Consider the following 24,319-nt stretch of genomic DNA (forward strand, 5'->3'; position numbering starts at 1 on the left):
TTGGGGGCGATCAGGCTGGTGGAGGTGGGAGGGGCAGTTAGGGGCGACCAAGCAGGCAGGCAGGTGAGCAATTAGGAGCCAGCAGTCCAGGATTGTGAGAGGGATGTCCGACTGCCAGTTTAGGCCCGATCCCGGGGACATCCCCCAAGGGTTCCCGGATTGAAGAGGGTACAGGCTGGGCTGAAGGGAATTTCGTGCACCAGGCCTCTAGTATTAGATATAAGTGTATATCACACTACAGTATATAACATGTAAGTGTATATTACACTATAGTATATTACATATGAGTATATATTACACTACAGTATATTGCATATGAGTTTACATTACACTATAGTAAATTACATCAGTGTATATTACTTTAGAGCAGTGGTTCTCAACCTTCCTAATGCCGAAACCCTTTAATACAGTTCCTCATGTTGTGGTGACCCCCAATTTCATTGTTACAAATTGAACATAATTAAAGCATAGTGATTAATCAAAAAAACAATATGTAATTATATATGTGTTTTCCGATGGTCTTAGGTGACCCCTGTGAAAGGGTCATTCGACCCCCAAAGGGGTTGCGACCCACAGGTTGAGAACCGCTGCTTTAGAGTATATTATATTTCTGTAAACGTAGAAAAATTTTAGAAGGCTGTGAAAGAACTCTGTATGAGGAAGAAATAGAACTAAGAAATAGAACTACCTTCCATGCTCTTATAATATTCACTAGTGGCCCAGTGCACGAAATTCGTGCACTTGGGGAGAGTCCCTCAGCCCGGCCTGCTTCCTCTTGCAGTCCTGAAGCCCTTGGGGGATATACAACTGACAGCTTAGGCACGCTTCCCCCAGGGCAGTCGGACATCCTTAGCACTGCCACAGAGGCAGGAGAGGCTCCCACCACCACCGCTGTGCTTGCCAGCCACACTGACCACCAGGTGGCGGCTCCTGTATTGAGCGGGATCAGGCCTAAACCAGCTCTCCAGCATTCTCCAAGGGGTCCTGGATTGCAAGAGGAAGTAGGCCGGGCTGAGGGACCCCACCGGTGCACGATCAGGGCCAGGGAGGGACACAGGAGGTTGGCCAGCCAGGGAGGAACCACGGGAGGGCTCCAGGGCATGTCTGGCCCATCTTGCTCAATCGGCCGGACCCCAGCAGTAAAGCTAATCTACCAGTCGGAGCATCTGCCCTCTGGTGGTCAGTGCATGTCATAGAGACTGGTCAACCGGTCGACTTCCCCCGGTGGTCAGTGCATGTCATAGCGAGTGATTGAGTGGCCTTAACATATCATTAGCATATTACACTTTGATTGGTTGAACAGACGACCGGACACTTCACATATTAGGCTTTTATTATATAGGATGTTTTGGGGTTTTTTTGTTTGTTTTTAACTCAGGGCATATATTAATTTTATAATTGAAGTATGTGAAAATATGAGCAGTCCATTTCCATAGGTGATGGAAATTTGGGTACTTTTTTAAAACTGTCATTTCTACTTTTCTGTATTCCCAGATTTATTATTATGAGAGCATATGTTATATTCATATGAAGTAAAAATAATAAACTTATTTTTGGAGAATTTTCTGCAGATTAGGAGGAAGGAATGTTATTTATTGACCAGGGAATTCATTTGGAGATCATGGGAAATGTAAATATGTGGAATGTAGTTTAAAACATTCAGTATTTCCCATTAGGTATTGCAGTTGCATTCGCATTCCATTATCACAAAAATGGAACAGCTGTCACATCTATTTAATACATCCTTTATTCCAACAAATTCCTTCATTGTGTCAGCAAAATGTAGATGTATCATTCTTCGTGGGCTAACTTCAGAAAACAATGAGTGCATGATGATGATTTTTTTAATATCTGGCATTTCAGAACCAATTACATTTAGGATGACCTTCTACATCAGTTACCACCCATCAAGTCCCACAGGATGCACACTTCACTTCATGTAACATGTGGGTACAGAGTTGGGTAGTAGAAGATCATCAGTAAATGAGCTCCTCAGTGCTCATGGCATGACAAGTGATACCTAATCATGTGCCTGTTGCTGGCTGTGTGTGTTATGGTGAACATAGCTGATCATCTTAGCTCCAACACACACAAGGTGTTTAGTTGGTAAACAAGATGACCAATTTGGCTTTCTTCTCTTCCTTTTCAGAAAGCTGCAAGAGACACAGATGTCCACCACCTCAAAGCTGGAAGAAGCGGAACATAAAGTTCAGACTCTGCAAACAGGTGTGATATTCTTCATGCTTGTCAAGTTGATGCAGGGAAGACTGACATGGGGGAAGTTTGGTCGATCTCCAGGTCTCTCCAGGCCCCCTCTGCTCTCTGTTGCCCCGCCGTGGTGAGCCTGGAGGAGGAAGGGCGCCCACGCTCCAGAATGCCATGGAGAGCCCCCCGCTTCTCCACCTTGACTTCTTAGTCACCCACACTGAGTTGTTAATGTCGAGGCGGGAGGATCTGAATTACATTTTCATCCTTTCCACAAGCCATTCTTTATTCCTGCTCTTTTTCCAACAAACTCATCTAAATCACCAAACTGTCAAGGACCGACATTTCATTTGGAACAATATTAGGAAAAGAAAAACTTATTTCTACCCCTAGTGAAGTTAAGGAGAACAGACCTTTAAAATGTAAAAGATAGCAAGAAAGGTTATGCTAAATTTTTTATTACTTTGTGTTTTTTTTTTATTCTGAGGGAAACAGCACTATATGTTTAATTTAAATGGGAAAATAATCACAACAAACTTAACAGGCAATGCATAAAACTCAAAATATATAAAGACTACCTACAAATCATAAAAGCTAAATAGTCCAGTAGAACAGTGGAGTAAGGATGTGAACAGGCAATTTGCAGAATAAATACACATGGCTGATACACATGGAAAAAAATGTTAACAATTTTTAATAGTCTGGGATATGCTAATTAAATCAGTGAACGATTATTTTGCTTAGCAGACTGTCAAACAAATTTTTAATTGATAGTCTTTGGTGTTGGTGAGTGCATAGGAAAATAGTCTCAGAGTATTAGTGGGAATGTAATCTGCCTGTTGGGAGGCCAGCTGGTGGTATTGATCTGCAGTTGGAACGTCGAAGCTCCTTACCCCAGCCCTTCACTTCTAGACACGCTGAAGTGCCTGACATGGGGCAGGCAGGCTCTATACCCGAGCTAATTGTTACTGATAAAGGCAAGTCTCAGGAAATGCTTGTATTATCCTATTTATGGGGGATGAAAAATAGATAGATACATGTACAACAAGCATGTCAAACTCAAAGGCTAGCACGGGGCAAATAAATGAGGCATATGGCCCATGGGTCGTGAGTTTGACATGCTTGATGTACAAAGATGTATGGCGATATTTTTAAACAACAACATATATTTAAAGGGAAGAAATCTAAACACTAATATAACCAGTGGTGATCTCTGAGGAGGTGCATGGGATGAAATGAGGTGGAAGTGAAAGGCGATTTTCTATTCCATTCTATATACTTTGGTAATTTTTTACTCTTTTGAAATGAGAATCTGTTACTTGTATACTGTTCCTTTTTAAATTTAATTTAAACAATTAGTGTCTTACGTTATGGTTTTACGTCCTCTTCCTTTCAGCTCTGGAAAAAACTCGAACAGAATTATTTGACCTGAAAACCAAATATGATGAAGAAATTACTGCCAAGTAAGTCTCTGCCTGGCTTCCTCCATCTGCACGTTTGGTCAGGTCTCACATGATTTTGCCATTCCATGAAGGATTTCCCCTCTTCTCCCTTCTGTCTGTTGGCTTTGCAGAGCGGTTCAGGGTTTAGAAGTGCTTGGCCTCTGGAACTGCTGTAAGGAATGCAGTGTCATTCCCATGAGTTGCTTGTGTCAGTTTAATACCCAACCTCTGGTGCTCTCAGAACAATCCTACCACCTGAAACTTTCTGGAAAGAAAGTTCTGCTGTGCTCACTCACACAGGCCCTAGTGGGCTGGGGGAGGTGGCGGGGGCGGGGGTGGTGCTAAATAGTGCCACCCTACTCCCAGGATCAAAATGTAAAACATAGTTACTCCTGTGGATCTCAGTTATAAACCATTTTGAAAAACAGTGCTTTGAGAGCGTTAGAAAAGTTCAACTTCCAGCCTTGGCTGGTGTGGCTCAGTTGGTTGGGTGTTAGTTACCCCGTGCACTGAAAGGCTGCCAGTTTGATTCCCAGTCAGGGCACATGCGGGGTTACAGGCTCAATTCCCGGTAGAGGGCCTGCAGGGATACTGTCCCTGGTTTAGATTCATCTTTGCTTCCAAAAGGCTGCATGGAAAATTTGTGTCCACCTGATTGGTTTGTTTTAGGGACTGAGGTTGAAACAGAGAACAGTCATCCAGTAAGGACTTAAATTTCCTTCTGCTCTAAGGTTTTCATCTTCTCTGGGTAGGGAACATGGTGGCTGGGGAAGTGACTGGGAGACAGAATCAGAGAAGGGATGTCGTAGCCCCTGTCCCCATCCTCTTCAGGACTCACTATAGGCCAGGCTAATGCTGCGGGGTAATTCACTTCTCTCAACCAGAACCAGAAAACTATCACAATGTATGGGGATCAATTGCTCATCATGAAAATACTTTGCTTTGGGACTGGCTGTTGTCACAAACTGCTGACAGGGTCATGAGTGCTCCTGGTGTGTGTTCCCTCCTGTGATCATAGCAGGAAATTCTCCAATGATGAATAGGGAGGCAGGGTGTGGTATGCACATGTGCACGTGGAGAGAACAAGCCTGACAGAAACACAATATGCGTGACTCAAAAATAACATGTCCACTCATTAGTCCAGCAGACATTCCTGGAGGCCTCCTTTGTGCCTAGACCAGTGCTGGACTCTGGAAAGCCTGGGATAAAAGGCTCAGGAGAGAGAAAAGCCATTGCAATCCAGTGTGATCACTGCTGTAATAGAAGGAACGTTAATTATGACGGGCACCTGTGCCAGTCAGGGTCTCTGCAGAAGACAAGGCAGCACATTCCAACTAGGGTAATCAGAGAGAGTTTAAAGCTGGACTGTTCGCTGTGGCTTGGGCCAGGAGCGGGGCAGGGGGAGAGACATAGAGAGAATGTAGCATCCGCAGTGAGCACTGGCTGGAGTCTGCCATGCCCAGGTTTGAAGTGACCACCTTGAGAGGAACTGGTGGCCTTTGGGAGGGTTGAGAAATCTGGGGTGACACCAGCACCCCGTAGACGTACCCTCCTTTCTTTCCCTGCCAGGAATCCTTGTGGCAAACTTAGAAGCCAGAGGGCAGCCCCTGGGAGATGGGGGAGAGGGAACTGGAAATGAGAATGGCAAGTGTCCCCAGCACAGGCCCAGCTAGAGCGAAAGGAAAGAATTGTCAAGGAAGCCTTCCTGAGGGAGTGACATGTGATTTGAGGTTGAAAGATGAGTCAAGATGAGGAGCTCCTGGAGGCCAGCAAGGTTGCTCTTTGGAGGACCATCCCGAAGTCCTGAATGGCTTTTCTGCAGGGTCAAGATGGGCACGATGGGTGCTGAGGGTTGGACTTGGGCTCACACAGGGACCCCGCATTTCCCAAATCAGAGATGGACAACTACTAACAAAAGGCAGCCTGGGGGCAAACACTTACTGTAGATGGTTCCCAGAGTAAGTAATCCACAAAAAATGTAGAGAATGGACTGAGATAATAATTGCTACTTTCTTTTAACTTTGGAGGCAGTTGCTTCAGTCTTGGAGATCCCACGTGAAGCTTCCCCCTCCGCATTCCTCTCCCCTTCTATTTTCTGGGAAAGGTTTGTCACTCTTATCTGCTTCAGCCCCAACCTATGTATGTTTTATTAGAGTAGACAGCTTTTCTTTAATACATATAAATATAAGCCCTCCAGGGGCAAATCTTTTCACAAATGGTATTAAAACATTTCAGAACAATTCATTGTATCGCTTGGAAAGGAACGATTCTTATGTATTTGTTGACAGAAAACATAGGAAGGAGGTTGGGGAGGCATAGGGAATGTGGGCTTTGAGAACACTGACCTGGGAATGGTTCACACAGGGCCACTACTCACTCTCCCTGTGTGACCTTTACATCTCTCTTTTCTCACCTGTACAATGGGTATAATAGTAGTCAAGGCATGGGGCGGTTGTGACGAGTAATGAGAAGGTGTGTGTGCAGCACCTAGCACACAGTGACTGCACTATCAGCAGTAGAAGCTATTCCTAGCAAACTTGCAAGAGGGCTTGGGGTCTTTTTCTGAAATTAGCAGATCTTGGAGAAGACTGACCTTGCTGGCATCATCGCGCCATGAGATTTAAAGAGCATGGGTTGCCTCTGCCTCTGTGTTGCTGGAAGATGTCACTGGTGTGACCATCCCTCACCCCCATTTTGTAAAGAAGCCTGCAGGTCGAAGGCACCAGGGCTGTTCCAAGACCCCTGTTTATTGTGTACAGTCATCACCCTGCGTCAGCTGGGACAGCACGGGCTGACTGTGACGGCCACCACAGCAGTAAAGTTTTCCATGTGTAGGCTTGAAGCAAAATGTAATTAGCCTTTATGTGCAGAACAAGGACCCATTGATGAATACAGCTGGTCTTTGTTTGGTCCTGTCATTGAGAGTGGGAGGTAAAAGTGTTCTTCTTCATGTTTATTAATGCAAGATTCCTTAGACAAATGGCAAGCACAATTTAATATTTGTTGGAACATAGCGGCGTTTGCCAGAACAGTTGTTGTGTAATGGGTTTGCAGGGTTTCAGATTATAACCATTTCTGGGTTAAATAAATGAATTATTTCTCTGCCCTCGCCCCCTTTATTTTTAGTTAAAAAGGTACCTCCTCCTTCTCAGGTGGTCGCCCTGTGTACAGATCTTCCCACTTCTCTCAGCAAATGGAGAATTAGTACCTAATGATTTTTAACTTGGAGATTCTAGCAAAGCAGAGTGGTGTGGAGTGGTTCCGGGTGGACTTGGAGGTGGAGAGAGGCCTGGCGTCATCACCCAGGCCCTCGTCTCTGTGCCTGTCTTTCACAGCTGTTCACTGGTTCTTAGACTTAGGTTGCTGCTGCAACTGCAGAAGGAATGCAGCTCTCCCAGCCAAGATACTAGCATTCTGAGCAAAAGTGCAGGAATTCCCATTTCAGCTCAAGTCCATGGCCACCTCTTTGCTCTGTCTCCTAGAATCCTGGTTGCAAAAGGAGCTTCAGTTGTAACACACACAGTCAGCTTACTACATTCCTCTTAACTTGTGGGCTGCGGCTCTGAGCCTCTGATGAAAGAAAATATTGAATTGCACTGAAATACTACATTTTTTTATAACTAATGTTAGTCTTAGGAGAATTTGTACCTCCCAAACCTTTCCTGCCAGCAAAATTTATGTTTCTTAAGGTAACTCATGTTGTATTCCTTGCCTATAAGAGCTACATTGTATATGCATGTACTTACATACTACATTACAAAAGAGACATTTATGAGGAACTTCACTTTGGTTAATTTTATAGTGTTTTCTTTATTTCAAGTATATAACCAGTATTTTATCACAATATACAATATGCTCTGAGAAAGCAGAAAACTTTCCCATTTGCGCTTGGCTTACAGTTTTACTGAAATTGTTTCGGGGAGCCTGTGCCTGCATTGTGGAGATGGGGGATTCCATGCCCATCAGTGGGGCCTGGAGGACCTGAAACACAATTTGAAAAGGTGACAAACCCGACAGCTCAAGACACGACTCCCAGAAGGGAGATGCCACCAGTGTCTCATAGAATGGAGATGGGGCAGGTGCCTTCCCTGCATACAGATCACCTGGACTTTTCACGGTGGTTTCGAACAGGGTATCTTATTTACTCTTTCCAACAGTCATTGAGAAAGCTTTTATTGTGCTCACTGCATGGACAGGGAAACAGTCCCAAGACATGTAGTCAGGCCCCAGATCTAGTCCTTTGGACTCGAAATGCAGTGCTGTTGGCACACTACACGGTGGCCTGTAAGGACCCTTGTGGTGCTGCCTCCTCATGGGAGCAGTGTTGCCTGTGTGACATACTCCCTGAAGGGTTTCAGTTCTCTGTCCCTATCCCACAAGCCCCATTGGATCTACCTTAGCAGACTGATTTCTCTTTTATTTATCTTTTTACAGCTCCACATGCAAGACTTAGGCAACTGGGCCTGAGACTCGCACACTATTTTGATAATCCTCTAGGCCAGTGGTTCTCAACCTGTGGGTCGAGACCCCTTTTGCAGTCGAACGACCCTTTCACAGGGGTCGCCTAAGACCATCCTGCATATCAGATATTTACGTTATGATTCATAACAGTAGCAGCATTACAGTTATGAAGTAGCAACGAAAATAATTTTATGGTTGGGTCACAACATGAGGAACTGTATTTAAAGGGCCAGAAGGTTGAGAACCACTGCTCTAGTCCAATTTTGCACCCCCTGATTGTATTTGAAAAGACCAACTTCACTGTCCAGAAGTGGAGTCTATCTGCTGTACCTTTAAGAATGTGAAATTTTCTATTTCCTGTCCTTTTGATTAGTCATCAATTTCCAGTATGGGTTGCTGTAATTATCCTGGCTAGATTAATTTCCCTAAAAATAGTGAAGCAGTCACTTTTATGATTTCCAGGGCATAGGCTTGAATAAAGAACCTACTGTCCCTAAACCTTAGAAAGAAGTGAAGCAGATCAGAGAGGGAACACTTGATGACTTTTTCTTCTATATTTTATCTCCAAAAGAGTGTGTGCATTTTGTAAAATTCCTGGGATTTTCCCCCTGTACAAGTATTGTGCTCCACACCTAAAATCCAGAGCCTGGGTGAGCCCTAAAGGGCTTTCCTTGACTTTTGCACCAACGGCAGCTGTTTTGTTTTCTCTAAGCAATGCAGCCCTGATCTGGAGTTTTCTCTAGTCCAGGGGGCTGTGCAGAAAGAAGGGGGTGGCTTTATATTTTCAAATCCAGGTAGAAATTCCTCTGAGTGCCAAGGATTCTTTACCTGCCTCCACACAGGTCTAGAAATTAATGGCATGCATGAGATTCAGAAACCTTTACTCCTCCCTTCAGCTAATCTTGCTAAAAGCCCACATTGAAATAGTGCTAGAACTGCAGAGTAAAGGGGGCAGGCTAGTTACTGATGTGATATGCACATGGACACAGGCTCTGCGCATGAAATCACATGCATATGTAGCTGTCCTATATGTGTGGGCATAAACATGTTTATGAACATCAAGATAACAATCATATTCATCTAGCATCCTTGAAGAGGGTATCGTAGAGAAAAGCATTCTTCATGGACTGTCACCTGAGTTTGGCATGGTTCTATAAAAGTTTTGCTTTTTTTTTAGAGATCCTCAAAGTTTTTCTGATTCACTATAAAGATAAATCTTGGGGAACTCACAGTTTGAAGCTAAAGGAAATGGATAAAGGGGCTGTTGGAAGAAAACATGAATTTGTAGAAGATCATCGCGCATCTAGTGATCTGTAAAATGGGCATTAAAATGTATGCCTTCTTGCTTCCCAGACTGTGTGGGTCTGTGAGAGAATGTGAGGGTTCCTGCAGACTGCATCGTGTTGCCAAATGCCAGCTGAACTTCCTCAGGAGGATCCTGTCTTATTCTCTATGTACCACCACATGCACATTAGCATGGTTGCTGGTACATCATCTGTTTTTGTTGACTTAATGAATCAGCCTTTGCTCTGAAGACAGGTGGATCAGGGGTACAGCTGAGGTGAATGACCAGTGGGGCTGTATGCTCTCTAGAAGGGCAAACCAAGGAAGCTGTTGTCATCTAAGAAGAAAGCAGGAGCCATCTGAACCTTTAAAGTGCTTTAAGAAGTAAGAATTGTGATGGAGGCCCGGCCTGGAATGTTCACGCCACCTTCTGCCCCCAGTGAAATTCCTTCAAAAGCCATGTGTTTCTGACTCACCACAGGCACCTGGCTGCTGCTGAGGGCTGTGGCCCCGCAGGTCATCGTGACGCAGCACCTCTTCTCCTTTGCTCCAAAAGTGGCAAAGGGCACACACTGACCAGTCGGGCCCTTTTGCAGGGAGGCAGGAAGACTGACAGAAGTGAGAAACTGTCCTTGCCATGGAATTGCCCCAAATCAATGAAGACTTTTATTTGACATTTATTATTTTTAATTTAAAATGTCAGGTTTAGTATACAGAATTTAGAAAATTCTAAAATATTTTTCATTTCTTCTCCTCTTTATTGATTAAGGTATTACATATCTGTCCTTATCCCTCATTGCCCATCCCCCACATACACACACACTCATGCCCTCACCCCCCTGGTGTCTGTGTCCATTGGTTAGGATTATATGCATGTATACAAGTCCTTTGGTTGATCTCTCCCCTTTACTCCCACCCTCCCCTACCTTCCCTCTGAGGTTTGACAGTCTGATCGATGCTTCTCTGTCTCTGGGTCTGTTTTTGTTCATCACTTTATGTTGTTCATTATATTCCACAAATGAGTGAGATCATGTGATATTTATCTTTTTCCAACTGGCTTATTTCGCTTAGCATAATACTCTCCAATCCATTCATGCTGTTGCAAATGGTAAGAATTCCTTCTTTTTTACCACAGTGTAGTATTCCATTGTGTAGATGTACCACAGTTTTTTAATCCACTCATCTGCTGATGGGCACTTAGACTGTTTCCAAATCTTAGCTATGGTGAATTGTGCTGCTATGAACATGGGGGTGCATATATCCTTTCTGATTGGTGTTTCTAGTTTCTTGGGATATATTCCTAGAAGTGCGATCACTGGGTCAAATGGCAGTTCCATTTTTAGTTTTTTGAAGAAACTCCATACGTTCTCACAGTGGCTGTACCAGTCTGCATTCCCACCAGCAGTGCACGAGGGTTCCTTTTTCTCCGCATCCTCGCCAACACTTGTCGTTTGTTGCTTTGTTGATGATAGCCATTCTGACAGGTGTGAGATGGTACCTCATTGTCGTCTTGATTTGCATCTCTTGGATGATTAGTGACTTTGAGCATGTTTTCATATGTCTCTTGGCCTTCCTTCTGTCTTCTTTCAAAAGTGTCTATTTAGGTCCGTTGCTCATTTTTTTGATTGGGTTGTTTGTCTTCCTCTTGTTAAGTTGTATGAGTTTCCTGTAAATGTTGGAGATTAAACGCTTATCGGTGATAACATTGACAAATACGTTTTCCCATGCAGTGGGCTTTCTTGTTGTTTTGTTGATGGTTTCTTTTGCTGTTCAGGAGCTTTTTATTTTGATGTATTTCATTTGTTTATTTTCTCTTTAGTTTCCATTGCCCTAGGAGCTATATTGGTGAATAAATTGCTTTGGCATATGACTGAGATTTTGCTGCCTGTGGATTTCTCTAATATTTTTATGGTTTCCCATCTTATGTTTAAGTCCTTTAACCATTTTAAGTTTATTTTTGTGTATGGTATAAGTTGGTGGTCTAGCTTCATTTTTTTGCATGTATCTGTCCAATTTTCCCAGTACCATTTATTGAAGAGACTGTCTTGACTCTATTGTATGCTCTTGCCTCCTTTGTCAAATATTAATTAAGCATAGTGGTTTGGGTCAATTTCTGGGTTCTCTATTCTATTCCATTGTCTGTTCTATTCTATATGTCTAGTGCCAGTACCAGGCAGTTTTGAGAACAATGGCTTTGTAATACAGCTTGATATCTGATATTGAGATCCCTCCTACAGCCAACATCATACTCAATGGGCAAAAACTAAAACCATTTCACCTAAGAACAAGAACAAGACAGGGATGCCCACTTTCACCACTCCAATTCGACATAGTTCTGGAAGTGCCAGCCATAGCAATTAGACAAGAAGAAGAAATAAAAGGTGTCCAAATTGGAAAAAAAGACATAAAACTGTCATTATTTGCAGATGACATGATACTGTACATAGAAAACCTTGAAGACACCATCAAAAAATTATTAGACTTAATAAATGAATTCGGCAATGGAGCAGGATACAAAATTAACGCCAAGAAACCTGTGGCATTTCTATACACCAATAATGAACTTACAGAAAGAGAGACTAAAAAAAAAATCCCACTTATCATCGTACCAAAAGAATTAAGATACCTGGGAATAAACTTAATTAAGGAGGTAAAAGACCTGTACTCGGAAAACTACAGGACACAAGAAAGAGATAGAGGAAGACATAAATAGATGGAAGAACATACTGTGTTCATGGATTGGTAGAATCAACATTATTAAAATGTCCATACTACCCAAAGCAATCTATAGATTCAGTGCACTCTCCATTAAAATACAATGGCATATTTCACAGACCTAGAATGAACTCTCCAAAAATTAATCTGGAATAAAAAAAAAAAAAAGGCCCCGAATAGCTGCAGCGATCCTGAGAAAGAAGAATGAAGTAGGAGGGATCTCAATACCAGAAAATTCTAAAATGTTTTAAGAAACAGATCATCACTCATTATTTCACAACACAGAGATAATTGATGTTAACCTTTTGGCATATTTCCTTCTGGTTTTTTTCTATACAGTAATTTTTGTTCCTTTTTTTCACAAGTGGCATCAAATTGACAGGCAATTTTCATTTCTATTTTTTTATTGGCACGTAAATATTTCTTTCATGTCATGAACGGTTCTTCAGAAACAGCACATGCTGCACCATGTTCCATCCAATAGTATGTTAAGAGGGTTGCCCATGGGTTTTCTTGTTGTTTGGGACCTGATTTATTGTTACCCTGCTGTCCTTGCCTTACAGGCTTTAAACGAGGAAGCTTCGCAGTTGCTCTTTCTCTTTGTGTGTTTATATTTTGCCAGTGGCTATGGCATCTTTAGGGACTTCCCTTGTGACATCATTAAACTCTCTTCTGATGACGAGTGCCTGGCACAGAATCTGCACACACACCCTCAATTTGTGGGGCCTCCATTGCTGCTGTTGTCTGCAAAGCACGTTGCATCTTACTTGGCCCACTTTAAAATGTCGGTTCACTTCCCCAGTGTAAGGTCTGTCTCAACTCTACGGAATCCCATCGTTTTCCATGTTGAATTTGTGATAATCAGTCCGTCTGCGTCGCAGCAGACTGCAGCTATTAAAGTGTGTCGTATCATCTTCCCAGGGCTCTGAGTATACAAATCCTAACTAGTTGCCACTTGGGTGCAAAAATTTCAGCGTACACACCATTGTGGAGTTGTTAATGCTCTAACAAATGGATCAGCACGGGAGGTTAATAACCACAGAGTAACCGTCTTCTGAAATCTAAATGCCACGTGTGTGCAGGACCCATTTTATAAAGTGAGACAGGTTATTCAGTGTGTGGTCCCCTCCAGCCCCACATCGGGGTGACTTGTAGAGTTCAGGAGAGATCTGGCTCCATCTGGCTGGGAGAATTTGGGGCTCTCTGGGCTGATGTAAAACAAATTAAGAGAGGTGCCAAACATCTGGGCACCAGCAAGGGCTAGGGCTCTTGTTCTGAGATATCATAAAAAAACTTTTTGAACCAGCCTTAAGAATGAAAAGTTTGCTATAGGAAAGCAAGAGAGAGCTAGCTAATTGAACTCATTGATTTCCTTCACGGCTTGTTTGCCCTTTCATTCTCTTCCTGAGGTGCTGTTTGTTGAGGAATGTCTCCAATTGCCAGAAAGACAGTGGGGTGTCTCATATTTCCCCTCTAGCTCTCCTTCCAGCCAGAGCCAAGTTCTGAGGCAAGCCTGCAATATGAATTTTTAATGCAGAACTTTATAGCATCACTCTTGCAGCCTGGCTGCATTGCTCTCCTGAGTTTTCAGATTTAATGCTCTGATGAGCAGAGCAAAGACTCCAGGCATTCAACATCAGTAAGAATTAACCCCCAAATGACTGCATGCATGCTGTCTAATTGCCCTAAAGGAGTTGGGAGAAAAAATTTAAATTAGATGCTGTTTGGAATGTTATCAAAATAGCCTGGAGCACAAAAGCAGAGCATGTTCTTGAAATTTTATTGGACAGCATATATTTTTACCTTTTCATTTATCTTTTTGTCTGACTATTTTCACATTAATGCATTTCTGTGAGCTTTCTCTCTTTAAAAGGCTGTACAATTTGTAGGACTTACACAGTGTAAAGATTAATGGATACTCTCCATTTTCCATGGAATGCTCAAATGTAGTTAGAATTCTAGAATTTGTCATTGACAATGGTAAATGGACCCATTTTGTTAAGTGGTTAATTCTGTGTGTAGACATATGGTTGATTGGGGTTTTTTTCCTCTGTATTTTTTCTTCTGTTTTTTTCTGTATTTTTTTAAGGAGGAAAAGTTGAGTAAAAGATGTATATAAAAATTTCTTGAATTTAAATAACATATAAAAATTGCTTGAATTTAAATAAGTTAGAGAACTATGAAGTCTTCTATAAGTGGTGCCACAATAATTAACTGCCTCATGCAAAATAAAGTCTAGATGTCTTAAATATTTAAATGTAAAAAACAAAATCATAAAAATACTAAGAGAAATTTTAGATGGACACTTACATAATATGGGGGTAGAAAATTTTTTCTATGCAAGATGCTAAGGTAGAAGTCACAAAGGGAAATTCACAACTTTCCAGTGATTACTGGATGGATGGATGGATGGATGGATGGATGGATGGATGGACTGGCAAACATATTTGCATTGTATATAAAGAGCCCTTACAGAGCAATAAGGAGAAGTTTAGTGCCCCAATAGAGAAAGCTCTGTATTTTTGACTCCTTACTAGACAATTCTACCATAGGCATCTCAAACCCAAGTGAACTCATTACTCTTCATAATCTCTGTCTTCCTACAGACCCCTTTCCTTCACTTTTTCCCTCCCTCAGACAGAGTCTTTTCTGAGTCTTATTACCCCTCCTGTCTAATCCACATTAATCCCACCTCCTTGAGACATTCTGCATCCCTCACTTCTCTGGTCTCCACTGCCACTACCATAATTTGGCTCTTTTTAACTCTTAGCCTGGATGCTTCAGTATCTTTCCCACAGATCTCCCTGCTGCCAGCTTCTCCCTGGACTGGTCCATTCTCCAAGCATGCTAAAAGTATCTTTCTAAAATATAAACCTGATTCTCTGAAAATCTGCCCTCCTTAAAATAAAGTATTTCCATGATTCTTTCTTCCATTAAAAAACCATGGCATAGCATACAGGGCACTTTCATCATGCAGCTCTGCCTTCTTAGCCTCATTTTATACCAGATCTAATTACTGCCATGGAATCATGGGTCTTTCCCAAGCTCCCTGTCCCCTAAAACACAGTTCAATAGTTAACAACCATTGTTCAACAGCCCCTCCCTGCCCCATTCCTACACCCACACTTACCTGCACAAGCTACTGCGTGCATGTGAGAGGGCTCTGGCTCTCCCATTCCACGGACAGAATTCCAGGGGGGTCATGAATTTGAACCTGGAAAACACATCTTTATTTTCACTAAAGTCTGACTGTGATGTAGCATTTTCTTCTGTTGCAAATGAAGTCAACAAATCAGAATAAGAACAGACCTGTGATTCTGTTGCAAGTGGAAATCAGAGATATTTTCACATCACATTATTATAATTGTTGCAAATACTCAATTACTGTGTATACTTATTGCTACTTCAAAATGTCAGTACAGTTCTTAGACGTATCATTAGATTTGTTACTTAGTGCATCATTAAAGAACATGTGTTCCTATATAACAAATTTGATATTTTTAGTATTATAATACCTGCTCTTCAAAATAATTGTTTCCCTTATGTATTTAAAACATTCTTCTAGGAAGAGGTCCATATTCTTCACCAGGCCGCCGAAAAGGACCATGGCACAGGAAGCTTAAGCGCCCGCATTAGATCGGCAGCATCTTGCCAGCCGAGACCTTCCTTTTTGCCCTAGCACTTTGCATAGTGCTCACCACATTACATATGCTTTTAATAAAAGCTAACTTATGTGGTTTTTCTAAAGTCCACCTCTTCTGGGTATAAAACAGCTGGAGCTGGGGCTGGCAGGGGCAGGTATTCTCCAGATCTGGACATGCACTGGCGTAATTGGTCACTGCCGATTATACCGGATGAACCCTTCCGCCTGGGAAGAAGACACTGCTTGTCCTTTGGGTCTGTACCTCCCACACCTAGACACCTGTGTGAAGCAAAGTGGGAACTTGGGTTTCAACCTGGTAAAGCCCATTGTGTTGAGCAGCATATGCAATTACCATAGCACGGAGCATGACTTTAAGTATACCAAAGTAAAAGAATTAACATCCCGAAATCTGTCTGGTTTTGATAATGAACAGAAAGCATACGTGTACTTTCAGTCTAAGCTAAGGGACATTTCTCCTTTCATAAAGATGGAGGTAGTGCCACCTATGTCAGGGGTTAATTTGAACATTCATTCATGCATTCGTTCATTCAATAAGCATCTTCTGAGTGCTTGCGATGTGTTTGCAACTGTTGTGGACACTGGTGGTGCCTCAGTGCCTTCGGCCCAGTCTTTGTACTTGCTCACCTCACCCAAGGTTCACTCACCGCCAAAACTTTAAATTCCTCTCTGTGCTGAGGACTTCCACAGTTGTGTCTCCAGCCCAGGCCTCCCCCCTCAGCACCAGCCCTCCTTAAGACCTCTCAAGCTTCACCCAGACAAGACCCAACTTCTTATCTTTCCCATCAACCCTAGCAAAACAGCAGTCAAGGTGAACCCCTCACTTTCTAAGCTGTTTCCTCACAGAACCCTGAAGTGGCTGCCACTTCTCTGGGAATCAAAGGCAGAACCCATGCAGTGGCCCACAGCTCGCTGTGCAGTTGGCCTCCTCCTCCCGGCTGTCTCTCTCCTCTTTTCCCACTTAATGTTTTCCTTATGACACACCCTGTGTTTCCTGATTTTCTGGACTCTCTCCACCCACTAGAACCTAAGTTCCGTGAGTCTTACCTCGTTCACCACTGTGTCCTCAGTGCCTAGAACGGGGAAACAGAAAATGGTCCTGGAATGAATGAAAACAAAGTCCCTGGCCTCCTGGAGGCAGCCTCTAGGGCAGACAAGCAGATTGCCCTATCATAAAAATTCAGGTAGTGTCATGCTGCCAGGAAAATTAAAGCAAGTTAAAGGAAGCGGGGGTAGGGGGCGGAGAGGAAGAGAGTTGCTGACTTAGATGGGTGGTCAGGGAAAGCCATTTGGTTGAAAATCCTATATAATAAAGAGGTGATATGCAAATTGACCATCACTCCAACACACAAGGTGGCCGCCCCCATGTGGTCAAAGATGGCCGGCAGGGGAGGGCAGTTGTGGGGGACCCAGGCCTGCAGGGGAGGACAGTTGGGGGGCACCCAGGCCTGCAGGAGAAGACAGTTGGGGGCAACCAGGCCCACAGAGGAGGGCAGTTCAGGGTGACCAGGCCGGCAGGGGAGGAAAGTTAGGGGCGACCAGGCTGGCAACGGAGGGAAGTTAGGGGTGACCGGGCCAGGGGGGAGGGCAGTTGGAGGTGACTGGGCCAGCAGGAGAGGGCAGTTGGGGGCGACCAGGCCTGCAGGGGAGGACAGTTAGGGGCAACCAGGCGGGCAGTTAGGGGCAATTGGGCTGGCAGGGGAGAAGTTAGGCATCGATCAGTCTAGCAGGGGAATGGTTAGGGGGTGATCAGGCTGGCAGGCAGAAGCGGTTAGGGGCAATCAGGCAAGCAGGCGAGCGGTTGGGAAATAGCAGTCCTGGATTGTGAGAGGGATGTCCGACTGCCCGTTTAGGCCCGATCCCAGACATTTCTCGAGGAGTCCCAGATTGGAGAGGGTGCAGGCTGGGCTGAGGGACACACACACCCCACCCCACCCCCACCCCCACCCCCGTGCACAAATTTCATGCACCTGGCCGCTAGTTAAATATAAAAGCCTATAGCAGGGCCTCTGTTCTGTATGGTTATTAAATCAAACCTATATGGGCTTACTCTGCTATTTGTCTGATGATCATTTACTCATAGGTTATTTTATATGAGAGGGAACCTTGGACCAGCCCCTTTATTAGAAAGTTCATGCTGAAATCTAGAACTCCCCTAATTTGTTTCGATCAGAAAATATAGAATAGTTCCAGATGTCTTCTAGGAGGGCCAGGACATCTGGTGCAAGGGGGAAGCTAAACACATCTGTAATTTCGGACACTTTAAAATGCTCAGTTCTCTTAGCTCCAATCCCAGATCCAGGAGCAGTGGAACTGGATAAATTGCCCCTCATCACACAGGTTGGTGACTCTTGAACTTGAGTGGGATTCCTCAGAGCATTAGTTAAAAATGAGTTCCCTTGCCAAGTTAGTCCACCTTCATTTATTACTCTTTTAAAGATGAATACAAAAGCTCCTTATGTTAACGGTATGGAAAGATTTTCAACATACGTAATTAAGTGAAAAAAGCAAGATTCAGAATTGTGTATGCTATGTCTGCTTGTAAATTTTATTAAACAGCAATCTCTGGGGACAGGATAGAGAGGGGCTCTTTCTTTCACTGTAACCACTTCTGAATTTTGAAGATCAGATTAAATTAGAACTTATTTAGTCCTTCTGTAGCCTTTACGTTGATGAATCCGACGTAGCCTCGGTGGCCATCAGGATCCACCTCTTTGCAGGAAGTTTCCCACACTCTCTCTGTGGAATCACTCATGTTATATAGTTCCCATCTCTCTCAAGCTCAGTCACCAGGATTAAACAAAAAAGCACTTTTGAGCCTTCTTTGTGAATGTGTGTATCTTTAAAGCAGTTTGTACTTACGTGCTGAGTTTTTAGTTAAACATACCTCCAAACTCCATGGAGAGGAGGTAGAGTATACAGAGCCAAATCCGGGGGCTTAGCTGGTTCTACTTTCCATTGAACGGCAGACCTTCGGGCAAGTCAGTTAACTCCCTTGGCCTAGATGTGTGTTCTATAATTGTGTCCGCCTCCACATGACTTCCAAGGAGTTAATAGGCGTGCAGTGCTCCATGATACCTGTGCCAGGGTTCAGGCAATGTCACCGCCATCCTCATCATTCATATCTCTGATACCCTGTAGTCTGGCTCCTGTTTGAAAGCTAGCAGCTACCAAGAAAGCAAGTGAACTTCCACTAAATATGTCTCTCTTTGCTGTATCTTTATAGTAAAAAATAAAATGAGATATGTATTGTCACCACCTAACCAGTTTTATTGTCAAGATCACACGTTTATACCTTTTTCAGATGGGAACGGCTGTGTACACGTGTCACGTGGCTGTGCACACGCTGTTCCTGCTGGGCGTGCTCGGGACAGTCCACTTTGTGTGCTGTACTTTGTTCTTTTGGCTTGACATAACTTCATACAGTTTTTACACCTGCTTATCTGCTGAATTGTCATTTTCATGGCAAAATCTTATTTTCTTCTCTTGATGAATTAGTTTACATAATCATTCTTTATTTGTGGGCATTTGGTTATTTTGGTTTCTCACAATGAATTTTTGTTTAGAAAAACAATTCCTTAAAATATTTTTTAGAAAGAGAGAACAGTAAAGCAAAAGAAATGCTATTTCAAGCCTTCTTAGCATGTTGCTTTGCAGAGGGATGAATCCGTTACATTAACAGCAGTGGAGTCTCTCTCCCAGCCTCCACCCCCAGTTTCAGAGATAAACCCAGGGCCAACTCCAGGTCTGCCCTGGGAACAAATTTGCCTCCAACTTTCTGTGCCAAATCCAGACAGTAGGGGGTAGATTGTGGCGATTGCTGTTGTTCCCTCGGCCATGTTGGGTGAAACCTCATATGTTTAACTTTATATTTGTTAGTACAAAAACTCACCATTTGCCCATCTGTTTATTTAGTCTCTATGTTTCCTCATGTCCTATGAACATGGGTATAGTAAGAACTCAGTAGTAATTCTACATATGTTCTGGATTTTAACTATCACTCACACTTATCATTACTTTTACTTATCAATTGCTCTTCTTTTCATATGTGTTTTAGTGGTTTTCATTGCCTAGAAGTATTATATATGTGTAATTATATATATATATATATATATATATATATATATATATATATATATAAATAAATAAATACACACACACACACACACACACACACACATAGATATATGTGAATATATACTAGAGGGCCGGTGCACAAAATTCTTGCAGGGGGGATGGTCCCTCAGCCCGACCTGCACCCTCTCCAATCCAGGAGCCCTCAGGGGCTGTCCTACTGATGGCTTAGGCCCGCTCCCCGTGGTTCTCTGCTCTCTGCAGGACCTGCCTGCTCCACACCACAACGATGGGCAAGCAGGCCCTGCTGGGTGCTGCCTGCGGGCCTTGCTTGCCTACTCCCGGGTCGCCGCGGCGACGGCCAAGCAGGCCCTGCTGGATTCTGGCTGCAGGCTGCGCTTGCCTGCTGGGCTCACGTTGCCCGGGCGACGCTACCAGCATCCCACCCTGGCTGCTATGGGCTCTGCCATCTTTGTCGCAGTGTGATGGTTAATTTGCATATTACTCTTTTATTACATAGGAGATACACACACACACATGCACACACGCTAGTGGCCCAGTGCACGAATTCGTGCACCTTGAAAGGAACTGTGGGCCACGAGGCTGTGGTGGGCACAGGGGTGGGTCTCGGCCCATTCTCCACAGCCCCTCCCGCCATGGCCCCAGTCCCCTGTCTGCCAGCAGCCCTGCTCCTGCTGCCTCCACTCCCATGCCTGCACTCCCACGTGCTGATGGCACTGGCCCTGCTCACACCTGCTGCAGCACAGAGTGATTGGGGCTGGTGCCAGCAGCGGGTGCAGGTGGGGCCAGAGCCATTAGCGGGTGCGAGCAGCAGCTCCAGCGCCAGCAGCAGGTGCAAGCAGGGCCGGTGCCGGCAGCAGGTGTGAGCGCTGGGCGGGACCATGGCATGCAGGAGCAAAGGATTTTCAGTAGCGACCAGAGCCCCGCCTTGGTCTGATGCCCCCACTCACCTGCTCCACCATCCCGCCGCAGCCAACACCCACCATGTTTGGCACGTGCCCCCTGGTGGTCAGTGCACGTCATAGCGACTGGTTGTTTGGTTGTTCTGCCACTCGGTCTATTTGCATATTAGCCTTTTATTATATAGGATGATAGGCCCTATCAATTCCATTATTAATCATTTTTAATATGGTCTCAATAATGAAAAGTGGTCTTTCCTTCCGAATCCATTTTCTTATTTTTTATGATTTATTGTATCTTTAACCTGTCTGGAATTTATGATAGCATATAAGGTAAGGTATGTATCTATATATTATTCTTCACATAAATGTCCAGTTTGCCCAAAAGCATTTATGATTTCTTCCTTTACTATTTTACATTTGACATCAGGTGTAAATAATTACATATATCTCTGGATTTCTCTCTGGAATTTCATTCCATTGATCTAACTTTACATTTTAGTAAGTATCATACTGTTTTGGTAATCTCTGTTTGTTTTCTATTTTGGTATCTTGTACAACCAGATTACTTTGTTGGGTTTTTGTTTGTTTGCTTGCTTATTTTACAAAGAAAAAATGCTTTGGTATTTTGGTCACCTGATTTGCCTCTATGCATCTTGTCACCAAGTTTTATAAGTCAACTTGGGAAATAAATTTATATTTATTTATCTTTAATACAAATGCAAATAAAAAAATGTTATCATTAGCTTTTTTTGCTACTAGCATTTTATAATTTAATTTTCTATAGCTGGAATTTATACCATGTTATTTTAATTCCTGCATGTTTAATATTTATGACCTTTATATAGATAAGATAGATATTATATTTCATTTTCTAGATATTTATTATTGCTACATGGGAGTTTATTGCTTTCATGTCTTTACCAAAAATATGGGTCTTTGCTGAATTCATGGGTCATTTTTGCTCATGTGAAACTCTTGGATTTGGTGAGCATGAGACCACATTTCCTACAAGTAATGGATTTGGCTCTTTTGTGACAGCCAGAACATCTGATCCTCTTCTTTCACTCCTGTTTTTATTTTTATTTCTATTAATATATTGTTGACAGTATTACAGATGTCCCCCACTTTTCCCCCTTTACCCTTCATCCACCCTGCTCCCACCCCACTTCAGGCCTTTAGCTGTCTGTTGTCTGTGTCCATGGGTTATGCATAAACACATATAAGTTCTTTGATTAATCTCTTCCCGCCCTCCCCCCACCCTCTCTCTGAGATCTGTCCATTTGTTCCATGCTTCCATGTTTATGGTCCTGTTTTGTTCGTCATTTTATTTTGTTCATTAGATTCCACAAGTAAGTGGGATCATGTGATATGTGTCTTTCTCTGACTGGCTTATTTTGCTTAGCATAGTAATCTCCAAGTCCACCCTGCCTGAAAGGGTAAGAGATCCTTCTTTTTCTATTGCTGCATAGTATTCCATGGTGTAAATGTACCACAGTTTTTTATCCACTCATCTACTGATGGGCACTTGGGCTGTTTCCAGATCTTAGCTATTATAAATTGTGCTGCTATGAACAAAGGGGTGCATATATTCTTTCTGATTGATGTTTTGGGATTCTTAGGATATATTCCCAGAAGTGGGATTGCTGGGTCAAACAGCAGTTCCATTTTTTATTTTTTGAGGAAACCCCACACTGTTTTCCATAGTGGCTGCACCAGTCTGCATTCCTACCAGCAGTGTACTAAGGGTTACCTTTTCTCCACATCCTCTCCAGCATTTGTTGTTTGTTTATTATTGGTAGTAGTCATTCTGGTAGGTATGAAATGAAACCTCATGTGGTTTTAATTTGCATCTCTCTGATGATTAGTGACATATATATCATTGGTGAATATGTTCTCACTCCTGTTTTTAGAAAAAAGCATCTCTCTTGTTTCTCTGTGAAAAATAATGGTAGTTCTAAGTGTCTGTCCTGTTCCTATAACCAAGCACTCTTGTCATTCCCCCCATTTAAATTCAACTGCAGCCTGATTTTCAGATTCCATGTGATTGGAACCCCTTAAACTCTCATGTTTTCCGAGTAGTGTAGCATGTTTTCTAGTAGGATTATACTTCTGTATATTGCATTTCTTTTTACTTTTGTATTACTTATCTTATAAATTTTCTTGCCTTGGGATTTAAGACAACTTCAAGCTTGCTATGCTTTATTATTTACTGTGCCTCTTAGTATGACTTATTTCTCCATAATGTTGTTTTGCTATATATTATATTGTCTAGTATGGCTTAAAACCTTACCCTTGCCTTTTAAAAAATCGAGTCAATCTTTGCCTTTGAAGTGTGTTTCTACTACATTTTGTTAGATTTAAGGTTTTCTTCAAATAATGCATTTTATTTTTATAGGTGAATTTGGCTTGGTTACATTTACTGATATAACTCTTCTCTTAACCTATATTTTTCTTCATTGTTGATACCTTTCTTCTAATTCACAGTATCTCTGTCATAAACTTTCTGATCTATTTAAGGAATACAGACCAAAAGGCTTAATTGACTCTGACTCTGCTGAGTCTCCAGTCCAGCCCTGCCCTGTCTCCTCTCCTTACTGAAACTCACTGTCAGATGCAGAACCATTGAGCCCTCTGACATCTTTAAAGAAACCATGGATTTATTTTAAATTCCCTCACCATAATGTACTGTTAATACATTATATGTCAAGCATAGCAGCAAGTTACACTTCCTTATACTTTTCTTAAATCCTTACCCAAGGATGTGTTTTTTGATTTGAAAGAGAGAGAGCGAGAGACAAAGACAAAGAGAGGTGAGAGAGAACATCGATTGGTTGCCCTGCATACATGCCTGACTGGGGTTTGAACCTGAAACTTGGATATGTGCCCTGACTGGGAATCGAACCTGCAACCTTTCAGTGTACAGGACAATGCTCCAACTAACTGAGCCACACCAGCCAGGGCTTCCTTACTTTTTTTTTGAGAATTTTTGTAAGAGTTTATTTGAGCCCTGGCTGGCATACTCAGTGGTTAGAGCGTCAGCCCACAGACCGAAGGGTTGCAGGTTTGATCCCCGGCATGTGCAGGGAGCAACCAGTTGGTGTCTCTCTCTCTCTTATCAGTGTTTCTCTCTAACTCCCTCCTCCATCCCGTTCACTCTCTCTAAAAATCAATGGAAAAAATATCCTCTGGTGAGGATTTTTTTAAAAAAAGTTCATTTAGACAAAACTGAAAATAATTGTTGTGGAGCAATATCTCAAATGTTCTCTTCCCTACGTTATTAACCTTGCCACTTCCCCACCCTCTTCAATGAGACCCAGTGCTTTATAGAATACTCTGAACCTACAAATTCCCGCTGGTGAATTCAAATTATTTGGATTGTCCAATAATTTCTCCTGCCTTCACAAAACATCTACTGTTTAGCAGGATCATTAACTAGTGATAAGTTCTTTATTCCCTAGCATATGGTAAATATATTTTACACACTTGAGGTATGCTGTGTAGATCCTAATGGGTGGCACACATAGACTAAGATGTCCTTGAACTTTTACTAAACT

General features: G+C 42.8%; 1 protein-coding gene across 11 annotated transcripts in view; it reads left to right on the forward strand.

Annotated features, from left to right (window-relative positions):
* CUX1 (cut like homeobox 1) overlaps window positions 1-24,319 on the forward strand; it is a 375,359-nt gene that overhangs the window by 233,213 nt on the left and 117,827 nt on the right. For all 11 annotated transcript variants that reach the window (XM_070412732.1, XM_070412733.1, XM_070412734.1 and 8 more), the window contains 2 exons: window positions 2,150-2,226; window positions 3,602-3,668. In XM_070412732.1, the coding sequence (XP_070268833.1) occupies window positions 2,150-2,226; window positions 3,602-3,668 (144 nt within the window). The remainder of the gene's footprint in view (window positions 1-2,149; window positions 2,227-3,601; window positions 3,669-24,319) is intronic.

The sequence above is a fragment of the Myotis yumanensis genome, unplaced genomic scaffold (assembly GCF_028538775.1).
Source record: "Myotis yumanensis isolate MYYU_CA2020_CCGP unplaced genomic scaffold, mMyoYum1.0.hap1 SCAF_4, whole genome shotgun sequence".
NCBI classification, from domain to species: domain Eukaryota; kingdom Metazoa; phylum Chordata; class Mammalia; order Chiroptera; family Vespertilionidae; genus Myotis; species Myotis yumanensis.